The sequence below is a fragment of the Prionailurus bengalensis genome, chromosome B1, assembly GCF_016509475.1.
Source record: "Prionailurus bengalensis isolate Pbe53 chromosome B1, Fcat_Pben_1.1_paternal_pri, whole genome shotgun sequence".
Taxonomy (NCBI): Eukaryota; Metazoa; Chordata; class Mammalia; order Carnivora; family Felidae; genus Prionailurus; species Prionailurus bengalensis.
Genome location: NC_057344.1, coordinates 165341874 through 165354749, shown reverse-complemented (window position 1 = coordinate 165354749; position 12876 = coordinate 165341874). Strand labels below are relative to the sequence as shown.

General features: G+C 41.4%; 1 protein-coding gene across 9 annotated transcripts in view; it reads right to left on the bottom strand.

Annotated features, from left to right (window-relative positions):
• The window catches only part of FRYL (FRY like transcription coactivator), a 272325-nt gene that overhangs the window by 55135 nt on the left and 204314 nt on the right, over positions 1-12876 (bottom strand). For all 9 annotated transcript variants that reach the window (XM_043572703.1, XM_043572706.1, XM_043572705.1 and 6 more), the window contains 8 exons: positions 9922-10090; positions 7203-7287; positions 6312-6424; positions 5177-5327; positions 4410-4513; positions 3039-3224; positions 1485-1689; positions 142-263 (listed from right to left, as the gene is read on the bottom strand). In XM_043572703.1, the coding sequence (XP_043428638.1) occupies positions 142-263; positions 1485-1689; positions 3039-3224; positions 4410-4513; positions 5177-5327; positions 6312-6424; positions 7203-7287; positions 9922-10090 (1135 nt within the window). The remainder of the gene's footprint in view (positions 1-141; positions 264-1484; positions 1690-3038; positions 3225-4409; positions 4514-5176; positions 5328-6311; positions 6425-7202; positions 7288-9921; positions 10091-12876) is intronic.

Here is a 12876-nt window from a genome sequence, read left to right as displayed (position 1 = left end):
ACTTCAAAAAGAAGACCTGTCTAAAACTTTTCACTTTAGACTTCTCAACTGTCACCTCATTGCTACACATGACCAGAAGTTTTCACGTCACATGAAAAAGTCTCATTGAAAGTATTATCTGAACTATTTAATGAAAGATACCTGAGCTTGACTGCTTAAAAACAGAAACCACATGTTTCAAAAATGTAGTTAACTGCTCAGCACTCTTGATGTTAGGATTCTTGGCAGAAACATCCTCATGGTTCCAAAGGGGCCCTCTTTTTCTGAAAACAGAGAACAGACATAATCCCCGTGGTTTTCAACTTACGTTAACGGGTTTACTCACAGTTACATTAGATGTGCCTTTGCCATGAGAAAGGACAGTAGTGGGCTAAGCCAAATAGCACGTCGCACAGTCGACTACTATTTACGTACTTGAGCATGTGATGGTCTACGGCAAGGAGAGGAAGATCCAGGCTACATGTGATTTCAGTCTTCCATCATTACAGTTGGACTCTCTCAGAGGTGGTAGGAAAGGATGACAGACTTTTACGAAGTGAGAAGAGCACTGGGAACTGCTTATGTGTCATAGGTCACAGCAGTATAATTTGGAGAGGCTAGAATGTATTTAGATCGCAATGCGAAGGAAATAATTTACTAGCTGAAGATCCAGCATAAGTTTAAGAGAGAACGGTTTCCTGTTGACTCTTTCTTTAAAACATCTTTGCGTTCTCAAGGCTGCCGCCTTGGTTAGTAAGGGTTCAACCCCGTATCACCCCAGGCCCGAAGTGCCCTGAAAACCTCCTTTGTGGTCACGTAGCCACCAGTATCTGACAGCTCTAATTCATCCTGTTCATTGCTCCGAGACTGATTTTCTCAACCTGTTTCTTTAATTGTGCTTCTCACCCTTCCCATCCAGCTCCAGGATTTTCAATAACATCTGCTTTCTTGAAAGATCTGTAGCCTATGGCTGAGGCCTCAGAGCCCTCCAGTTTGACTTCTCCCTGGACTACAAAGTTTTCTTGTCCAGAAACTTTTCCCTCAGCATTACAGTCAGACTGGGTTACTCACCATTTCCAATACTTTATTTCTCAAGCCCCTGATGGTTTCGCTCTCTTGCTGTGGGACACCAGCCCCCCTTCTTTCTCCCCATCCATTTCTTCTATACTTATGGTGCCTTGCAAAGAGTAGGCGATCATAAATAAATATTTGACGACTGACTGATAATGTAGCTAATGAAAGTGGAATATGTATTCAGGTAAGACTGTATTCTCTTTGGGTACTTGGTATCCAGACACACTTGAGGCCCTCCTCCAGTATAACTGTGTGAGCACAACAGGAGAAAGTCTTTGGAGGCATCCAAGTTTCTAAGTATCACCCAATACAAACCTGTGTATTCCCAATCAGTGGCACACCAGAAATCAAAAACAGGGTTCACTGTAGCTGACAAAAAAGAATGACTTAACACAGGTATGTTGCCAGAATGGTGAGAGCTGTAACGTTACCTTGAGGTAATGAATTCCATGAGGGTTTTGACTTTTCCATCCTGCTCTACGGAGATGTCGACCTCATTGAGGAGAGTGGTGTGTAGATGGGAAATGGCAGCGCTGTTATTTCCTAAGCTGATACTAGAAGAGGTAGAACTTGAGCTAAGCCCTGAGTCAGTCATAGGGGAGGGCTGGTAATCAGGTATAAAATCACTAACGCCCGCTGTAAGAGAAAGATGGCCGTCAATACCCAGACACGAAAGGATCTCACACACTATTGAAAGCGTCAAACTATCCTTCCTTACAGGAACCTGTAGTTCCTTACAGGTTATGTGGGACGCATGAGGGAATCTGTTGCCGTCAGCTGATACAAATCAGCACTCCTTCTGCGGGAACCTCATAAGCACCAAATTCCATCAAGTGAGTTTGGGGGGCAAACATTGTCTCCCCCAGCCTATTATTAAAACTTAGCTATTTGGGTTTGCTGTGAAGTCTTTTGCTGCCATCTGCTGAAGAAAGTTGAAAGTGGCACTTTCCTAATATTTCGGCACATTGCCTCAATGTGTATTAAGTCAGTCTTTTCCACAATGTGAACTGATTTTTCTTATGGAAAGGATTCTACACTTTCCACTTCATTTTACCTGAAGAAAGACAATTTTCAAGTCTTTGTAATATTTATATTATGTCAGTTATTAAATTCTTTTTATTACGAATGCCTATAGTCACCAAATGGCAAAAGAAGCCTTAAGAACAAACAACAAAAACCAACTATGGAATTTTTGAAAAGATGTTTTAACATAAAAGAGACAGTAAACGTTATTCATATTTTAGCCACATTTTAAAAGGTGCAATGTTTCCTAATAATTGTTTTCTTACTAACCACAGGGTTTTCACTAAAGAACATTAACCCTGTATCTGACATTACATGATTAGTAAGAAATGTAATTTTATTTCATTTTTTAAAAACAATTATTTTCTAGGTCATCTATTATTAACCTGATGATACAGACAAATGGATAAGTAAGTTAGGGCTATTAGGAAAGAAGAAAATAGAACTTGCAAAGTAAATTAAAAAAAAAAATGACACCAATAGTGAAATAACTTTTATATTAAAGTCTCATTAATTTGGACCACATTACTTCCAAATGTATAATTTGGAATTTACTAGACTTAAAAATGCCTAACATTTTAAAGACAGTAAACATAATCAAATGAACAATAAAATGTTAACGTCTTGCTTTGTTCATTTCTCAGATCTTGAGAGCACGAGGAATGTAATACAGGTTCAACATCTTCTCGATAACTGCTCCGTAAGCGAAGCACTGTTTCACTGATCCTCAACCTGCATGTTGAGAACTTAAAATTCTTATGACAAAGAAAGACCCTTACAGGTGACACAGACTCAAATACTCCGAGTTTAATTCTTTTACCAGTTAATGATGTAAATGGTACTTAAAATCATAAAACTACACTTAAAGCCTTTCAACTTTTATTTAGTTGACTTTCTCTGTTATAGTTTCCAAATGAACGAAGCATGATTCCATTGTCAAACTGGACGTTTAAAGCAAATACCTGTGCAAGTGTAATCTAAGTGCGCGGTCTGTTTGACCGTGAGCGCCCTGGGCTCGTTAAACTCCCTGTTCCTGAGCAGGACAGAGGCAACAGCGCGGATGTTACTGCTGGGTCCCGTGACTATCAGCAGGTGCAGGAGCAGGCGCTTACAGTGCTCGTACACCTCGGGGTGGCAGTGGTCAGACCCTGAGAACGACAGTTGGAAATCATCGTCAGTGAAGAGAAATCACAAGTACCCTTACCTTCAAATGCATATTTTATTTTATTTTTTAAAATGTTTTACTTATTTTTGAGAGACGGAGAGAGAGGGAGAGACAGAAAGAGAGACAGAGTGCCAGCAGGGGGTTGGGGCAGAGAGAGAGGGAGACACAGAATCCGAAGCAGGCTCTAGCAGGCTCGGAGCGGTCAGCATACAGCCCAATGTGAGGGTCAAACTCACGGGCTGGAGATCATGACCTGAGCTGAAGTCGGAAGCTTAATTGACTGAGCCACCCAGGCACCTCCCAAATGCATATTTTAAAGAAAAGCAGAAAATACAGAAAATATTTTGTACAAGATGATGTACCACACAGTAATTCTTATTGGCCTGGAGTTTGTAACAATAGCCTATTGTCTTACAGTTAGCAGGGGGAATCAAGACAAGTTTTCAATGCATCTTGTGTCTAAAACTTAGTAACCTATTAGAAATTATTACTCTGTGACAGAATACTCAATGTAAATGACTTTTTTTTAAAGGCAAGCATTTTTTGTGCCTAGCGCACAATGAAAAGTCAGTAGATGTTTGATTACTGAAACATCGAAGTAATAAATGTGCACATCAGGAAAACTTCAGGTAAGAATACTACCTTGACTTTCTTCAGGAAGCCAATCCTACAAGCATGAAAAGTATTGTGATGGATCCCACAGATGGTCCCTATTGTGACCGTCTGATTATTACAGCTCAAAGTCCACTGTTACTGAAGGCACAGTGGACTTTCAGCTGTAATAATCAGACGGTCCACAATCCCATTCTTTTGAGAAATACTTGGACCCCATTTTAATTTTCCTTTTACTCTGCAAATTTCCAGTCTGAGAGGTAAGTTAACTTTACTCTTGCTGTGGGTACCGAATTTTTCCTGCTAGACGGTAACTGTGCTTGTGAGCAGTGGAGGGACGACAGGACGAGAACGGGAACGCGAAGAGAAGACCTGTTTGTGGTTACAAGAGAGGCGAGGACTGACAGACTCCCTATTAGACCATGAGAATCCCCGTAAAAAGTGTCATGGGAGTTACATACCAAACAACGGTTAATAGAAATACCAAAAAACCAGACTGCCTTTAAATTGCCACAGAAATATAACGTCATGTTGAGTCAGAACGAGTGTTAATTACCTATAAAAATTGCATGAAGAAGAAGATGGAGGTAGCTTCCCCATTCCACCTTCACACTGTGGTCAATGATCAGATCCGTCAAAAGGATCACAGCTATGTTACACCTGTGACAAACGAGACGCCTGTTAATGTCGCAGCAGAGTAAACCTGGAGCGAATCTCATGCCAGTTACTTGCAGCCTTTAATATTGTATTTTATGGACAAATACAACCTCTCAAGAAAAAAAGAGGAAAAGAAATATAGCTGAAGAAACCGTTAAGTGATGGTTCTAGAAAAAAACATTACCTGCTAAGGGCTCCCCAAAGGCAAGGGCCACATTTTTTTCATCTTCAACCCTGACACCTAGCACACTGCTTGCCACATAGTAGGTGTTCAGTACGTGTTGGTTACATTAATACAGTTTGAAAGAATGCCGTAACTATTCTACTGTGATTCTGCTAAGTAAAATTCAGTTTAACGCAACTCCAAACAACAGTGCCTCTAGTACTGTGAGATATTTTTCAGAGGAAGTAACTGGGTCCCAGAAAGGTCAAGTAACTATGCCAGACACCCAGAAAAGCAGCAGCAGACGTAGATTTAATAGTATTAATGGTAAACAGAGGTCTGAGTGTTGAGACTTCTCGAAATCTAAACACATGGATCTGATTTGTTGTAGCATGTCAAGAGAGAAGTGGCTTTTATTCTGTGTTGTCAGATAGCATAAAGAAAGCTGAAAGTATTAAGCAGCGATTTGGCTCGTATGAAATAGGAATGATGCTGTAGTCCACCTGTGAAGAGGTAATCCAGGTGATGACGTTTCAGGCAAGTAATCCACCAGTGGTGACCAGCAGCCTCCAGCTGGTGGGAAGGGTAGTGGCTCTCCTTGATTATGCTCCATCACTTTCAGTCGCCAATTAGAATAAAGTGGCATTGAATCACCTATCAAAATAAAATGATCTCATTTTCTACACCATCTCTTTTCTGCCAACATACGCAAACGCTAGTAAGACACCAACGATTTACAGCATTGGAAAGTGATACAAAATAACTTCCCACTCTTCGGACATAGGTTTGCTAGGAAGACCTGCGCACAAACACTATCACACTAAGCAAATCAGAGACGGAAAGAGGTATCCATTCGGGCTCTATCCTTTCTATCAAAGCAAAACTATACTAGCGCGCTTCATGAGATTTCAGAGTTCACGTCCAAGCCATGAAACCACATTATAGGTCAAGCTGCCTTGTCACCAGGGCCTTCTGGTAAGTTACTCTAAATTTTCTGAGACAGGGCCAACACAAACCCATCTTAAAAGGAAATCTGCTCTACCGCAGTGGGGCTGCAGGGTGCAGTGAAAAATGGCATCGGGAGATGTGAATTCTGTGTGACGTGGGTAAGTCACTTAACCTCTCTGGACCTCAGTTCCATCATGTGCAAAACGAGGAGATTGGACCAGATCACCTTCAGGGTCAACTTCCCAGTCTGAAGGCTTTTGCCCTTCTACTCCACTCTACCTCAGTGTTCTAGTGAGACTTGGGTAGATATTCACTTTACCATTAATTGCAAGGGAGAACTTTTCAGTAAAACATAAATCCACAGAAAAAGAGCCAACCTATTAAAAAAAAAAAAAAAAAAGCAAAAAAAAAAAAAAAAGCAGGCTGTAGTCAGTGTCTATGATGCTTCTTGAGAACCAATTCTTATGTTCCTGTTGACTCGTCTATAGGGACCCTGTGCTTTTAAAACAAATTTCCCCCATTCGTGCTTCTCCTCAAAATCAGGACATTTCAGGTTATGCTGGAACACCACTAGTGGCAGTTAAACACTTCTTAAAAACAATTTACCAGAAAAATACATATTTACTAAAATTAATATATTAATAATACACCTTGCCATTGTAGTTATAAAAGACATTTGGAACTTATTACTTTTTTCTTCTTCATAAGATCCTCCAGAGCTGCTACTGTATCGAGATTCTAGTCTGTGATGTTGACGATTTAAGTGACTGTTTAGTCCACTGTAGATGTCTAGGTGCACATAGCTATGGGAATGATCATGGAGTTAGTCACAGTTCATGGAAAAATGGTATTTGTACTTTCGGTTTCACGTTCTACGTTTAAAAAAGAACACAGTACATCAACTATTAACAAAAGTTTACTATGAGACACACACACACACACACACACACACACGTTAATTTCCATCTTTTTTTTTTTTTTTTTTTTTTTTGGGACAGAGAGAGACAGAGCATGAACGGGGGAGGGGCAGAGAGAGAGGGAGACACAGAATCGGAAACAGGCTCCAGGCTCCGAGCCATCAGCCCAGAGCCTGACGCGGGGCTCAAACTCACGGACCGCGAGATCGTGACCTGGCTGAAGTCGGACGCTTAACCGACTGCGCCACCCAGGTGCCCCATTAATTTCCATCTTATAGTTCAAAAGCTTAAGATTTAAAGTCAATTATTTCTACCTGAAGATTTTTCTTAAATGGGGTAGTAATGTTCTGATAAAGCCTATTTTATAAAGAAGATAGGCAGAGTGAATAGCCATTTAGGAAAGTCTAAAACAGTAAACAACACAAAAAGAGAGAACATACTCTACCTATTCATCCGTTAGAGCGCATAAAAGAATCTAGCAAGTCAGCATTTTAATGATGAAATAGGCAATGTGGAAAATTTCCAAAATGGAAATGTATTTCTTCACTAGAATTTTGAAATATACATTCTATGAAATATACATGCCAATGCAGAAGTTATCATTTATTCTGATAATCAGGCTCTGTCAAACTGAAAGGCTAATGAAGAACAAAGGGGTACTTACCTCTCTTCAATATTCTCTTTTATGGGCTTATTATCGGGATTGCCGTCTATGGGAGCTACCATTGTATTGCTACTGGAAGTAGTTCCTGCAATCAGAAATAAAACCGTATCTGTGAACTTAAAGCTTGGGATAACTCAGTAAGAACAAAAGATTTCAAAATTACAGATGTTAAAACTCCACTAAAATGAAAGCAACGTGATTTTTATAAAGGAATGTACTTGGGGCAGTTGGGTGGCTCAGTCAGTTGAGCATCTGACTTCGGCTCAGGTCATGATCTCCCAGTCCATGGGTTTGAGCCCCGCACTGGGCTGTGTGCTGACAGCACAAAGCCTGGAGCCTGCTTTGGATTCTGTGTCTCCTCCCGCCTCTCTCTGCCCCTCCCCCACTCTCACTCTGTGTCTCTCCCTCTCTCTCAAAAATAAACATTAAAAAAATTTTTTTTTAAAGAAAAAGGAGCGTACTCATAACAACCAAGAGGGAAAGGAGACAGCAGCAACAAAATTTTGGATGGTTGAAAACAAATGGACAAGAAGTAATTAAGCTTTAAGAAGGCTGAATCTTAAGCTGGTCATGGGGTAAACCAAGAAGCTTCCATATCTATGCTGTTGAACCTCCAAAAGGTTCAGGAATTCATAGCTTTGAGTATCTCTGGGAGTACTCTGAAGGTGTTGCTAAAATGGCAGGCTTGGTTGAAAATCTACTTCAGAGGTAATTGGTCCCCAAAATCTATACCCCTTCCTCTTGTAACAGGGGGGCTCTCTCCCTACACTTCCAGAAATCTTTTCTGATAAGAGTAAATCAAAGATTTCTGGACTAGGGCACATAATTACAGCTGAAAGAATAAGAACTTTATTGAGAATAGGGGAATTGAGTGAAAATATACATCCTAAAATTTGAGATTGTATCCCCTTGAAACCTTCTCACCCCATGGGGCTACCAGAAGGCTTAAAGACTATGCTGTGTGTATGTGTGTGTGTTATCTATGGATTAATGTATTTGTACACACATACACACACAGCCCTACACCCTCTCCTTTAGGTAGATGACTAGTAGAGTTTTGTCTGGGGAATCTGATTAGTCATCCAAGAGAAGAGACCTATAGACACTTACATCAATGAAATCACCATACAACAAATGACAAAGTCAATAAGTTCCATGTATACCTATAAAACATCCAATCAACTTAAAAAAATTTTTTTAATGTTTATTATTTTTGAGAGAGAGAGAGCATGAGCAAAGGAGGGGCAGAGAGAGAAGGAGACACAGAATCAGAAGAAGGCTCAGCACAGAGCCCAACATGGGGCTTGAACCCGTGAACTGTGAGATCATGACCTGAGCCGAAGTCAAATGCTCAACGGACTGAGCCACCCAGGTGCCCCCCAATCAACTTTTTAATATTCCACTCTTTATCAAAAGACAGATCTAGAATTGGTAGACTTTTAAGAAAAGCTTTTACTAAGACAAATCAAAACAGAACTATATAGATACAATAGGAACTTTTGCTGGGAGAAGAAAACTTCATCAGATAAGGAAGACAGTCCAACCATGAAACATGAATAAGGCATTCCTAAAAAAAAAACGAAACAAAAAACTAAAGAATAAACTCTTCAGAATTAAAAATATTAAAAGCTTTCAATGGAAGTGTTATTAGAAATCCCTTAGAAAGTAGAACAAAACGAGCTAAAAGAGCTAAGAGATGAAAATAGATGCCAGAAAATAAACTATAAAAGATTTCTAATTATACAGATGTTATTAACATGACAGAAACATTCAATATAAACCGAGTGACAAATAATTTCATGGAAATGTAATTTAAAATAGTCCCAGTATTATATTGATTTTAATGGAAGTTATTCCCTCAGGGACACAGTTTCTTCAACTTAAAATATTATAATAACTATACCTGTGTGTGTGTGTGTGTGTGTGTGTGTATCACTTACATGACTGTATTATATATGCCCAAATAATTATAATATGAAATTACAGAGTAATTCAACAAGTAAGCATTTTCTATATTTAACACACTAATTATATTCATTAAAAAATGCTTGTTGTAGAAGGGGAGGGTGTGCCTGGGTGGCTCAGTTGGTTAAGCATCCGACTCACGGTTTTGTCCCAGGTCATGATTTCGTGGTTCATGAGATCGAGCCCTGCACTGGGCTCTGTGCTGACAACGTGGAGCCTGTTTGGGATTCTCCCTCTCCCTCTCTTTCTGTCCCTCCCCTGCTTGTTCGGTCTCTCTCTCTCTCTCTCTCTCTCTCTGTCTCAAAATAAATAAATAAACTTAAAAAAAATGCTCGTTGTATCTATATTCCAGTTCCAAATACATATGTAAATACGTTTCCCTTTGTAATATTAAGAATTCTCACACTGTCAAACTTCATCACTCATATGAAGATTTACAAAGTCTTGTGAAGTTAATTACCATACATGACTCACGTTTGCTTTTGTTTTGTTTTTTTTTTTCTTAATTTTAGAGACAGCAAGTGGGGGGGGGGGTGGGCAGAGGGAGAAAAAGAGAGAGAGAGAGAGAGACAGAGAGAGACAGAGAGAGGGAGGGAGAGAGAGGAAATCCTAAGCAGACTTCATGCCCAGCGTGCAGCCCGACGGGGGCGCTGTTATTTTCTCGATGATGTTTAAGGCAAATGCTTGCTAGGGTGAACAATTATGTCAAGCTTCTCTTTTGAGACCAAGTTACCAGTTTCAAATGGCTTCTCACCTGAGGTGACAGAAGGGATTTTGCAGCTGGAAGTGATGCGGTAATACGGGGGGTTATCCATGTGAGTGACCCCCGAGCTGACGGGGTCTGTCAGCTGCAGTTCCCGCACCAGCTCCTCCAGCAACTGCATCGTTTTGTCTCTACCTAAATAGACAATAACTTTCTTCACCTGTCACAAAAGAAATTGTGTGGAGAAGAAAAAGCCAAAGTTTTATTTCACAAATTGGTCTTGAAACACATTTTAACAGATAAGTTCGACTTTAAATAGTAGGTGAATAAGCACGACTGAAATCTGAACATCAATCAGCAACAGGGCATTAGTCAGCTTTCCAAACACAGTGCCCCCCCCCCCCCCCCCGGCCCAGTGTTACACTTATGGCTGGATATTGTTTAATGGTTCCCACCGTATCTACGACATCACTATTTTTTTTTTAAGAAAAGGAAAAGCTAATTGCTTTTCTGTAAATCAGTTTCTTTTTTTTTTTTTTTTTAATTTTTTTTTCAACGTTTATTTATTTTTGGGACAGAGAGAGACAGAGCATGAACGGGGGAGGGACAGAGAGAGAGGGAGACACAGAATCGGAAACAGGCTCCAGGCTCTGAGCCATCAGCCCAGAGCCTGACGCGGGGCTCGAACTCACGGACCGTGAGATCGTGACCTGGCTGAAGTCGGACGCTTAACCGACTGCACCACCCAGGCGCTCCGAATCAGTTTCTTTTTAATGGAAAGACTGCAATTAATAACATCATCCCAAATTTCCTGTTATTTTCAGTCAGTCAGACTTCAGACCCAGAATGGAGTTTTTATTCTGCTTTTCCTATGCTCCCTATCTAACCCTGCAGTACAGAGTAGTGATCCACTGGAACCGGACTCCAGACCGCACAGCCTGGACTGCAGTGTAGACACATACTAGCTATGCGATCGGACAGCTACTCTCCATTTTCTCTTCTGCAAAACGGGGACAGGAGCACCCACTTCATATAGCTTGTTAGGATTACGTAAGATTTAATGAAGCATTTTAAATATGCCTAGCACAGAGTATGAGTTACATAAGTGAAAGCACAGAGTATGAGTCACATAAGTTCTGTGTGTTGGCAATATGCATTACTGAATCGCTTACTAACTGATTGGCCTCTTTTTCCCTTTGTACTTCAACCCTTGCAACTCAAAACATGTGGTCCGCCGGCATGGGCATCATCCCTGGGAGCTGCTAGAAATACAGAGTCTCAGGCTCCACCCTCCAAGTCAGAACTAGATGCCCCGGTGATTCATCTGCACACAGACAACTGAGAAACTCTGATTCACAGGAGCCCGGGGGCAAATCTTAAAGCGTGTTTTATTATATCATACCAGAATCTTATAATGATTACCCATTGACTTACACACAGCTCTGTATCTCTCCAACCTGCTCTATTCGCTAATTCTCTGTTCCCGGGTTCAGTCGCCTCAGACCCTGCCAGGTGCCCTTCTGCCCCTGTGCCTTTAACCTGTCTGACTGTAAGGAACTCCCTCAATCCAGCCAAGTCTTCAAGCCCCAGCCCCGCCCCGACTCCACTGCCTTCTCCGCAAAGCTTTCCCAACCTTTCACAAACAGATCTGGGTTGGAATCCACTCTACTAAGTGACAGAGCTAAATGGCTGTGTGGCATTGGGGAAGTGACTCTTCTCTCTGCCCTGTTTTATTCACATGTAAAACTGCAGTAATCTTAGCAAACTCAGATCTATTCTGAGAATCAAATGAAACAATGTCGATGAGGTGCCTGTACCCTGCCTGGTCTATAATAAGTGATTAAGAAGAGATAATTAAGAAATTATCATTGTCATCAAAAAGTTTCTTTTAAGTTTCTGGCAAATGGTTATCCCCTGAATTTCATCTTGGCTTCTTGGGAGTTATAACTTCATGCCTGTTTCTTCTTCCAGACCAATTCACTCATTCATCCATCCAATTTATGGGTGGCGTCTATGTGCCAGGCACTGTTCCAGGCTCTGGGAAGACAGCGATGAACCACACAGACAAAATCCCTGCTCTTGAGGAGAATCTACTGGACTGATGGAGGCAAAAGCAATGAGGCAAATAGGTAAAATATATGTTTGATGATGAGAAGTGCTGGGAAAATCAAGCAAGCAGGGAAAGGAAAAAGAGAGTAGGTGTCGGGACAGGGCATCTGCAGTCTTGGACAGGATGACCAGCAAGGGCCTCAATGAGAATGGACATCTAAGGAAAGACCTGAAGGAGGTGAGGGAGTGAGCAACGTGGCTACGTAGGGCAAGTGCAGAGGCCCCAAGGTGGGAGTGCCAGAGAGCAGGGCAGCAAGGGTGTCAGCAGGGCCTGGGGCAGGGGGTCTGGGGGAGAACATGAGGAGATGAGCTCAGAGAGATACGTGAGACCCTGTAACCTTCTACCACACACCCACCCTTCTCTGAGTGTTTCTCGACGAACGGCAATCCCTGTGGCATGCCTTAAGAACGCTTTCAGTAACCAAGTTAACTCGGGAGATGTCAGGCGGAGCAAAGCTAGGAAATGGTTTGTGTAAAGTAGGACCTGGAAGAACTTTTACAGCAACATTCTGCAGAGCTGTTCTGCAGAGCTTTCCCCTCTAGAAGGTAAACACTGTGACATTCTTCATCGCCTCTCTCGCATTATGCTTTCCCTTGCTCCTGGAAGCCGTCGGCACCCTTCTACAGGCCTTGAGCTCTCACTCACTGTTCTGCTCTTGTATCCAGCTCCTGCCTAGCAGAAAGTGCAAACATCCCCCATTCTGTGGTCTCCCTTCAATATCACTTCCTCTCGAGGATCATCTCCAGTCCTCTCAGAGAGCTGCGGTTCCCCGGTTATTCACGTTCAGTACTCTGCAATTTTCCTTTGTAGCCCTTATCAAGACCGTACTTTATCCACTTACTGATCCATTCATTAAATAAATTGGGTGAAAGTTCAAAGAATAAAATCTCCACCAC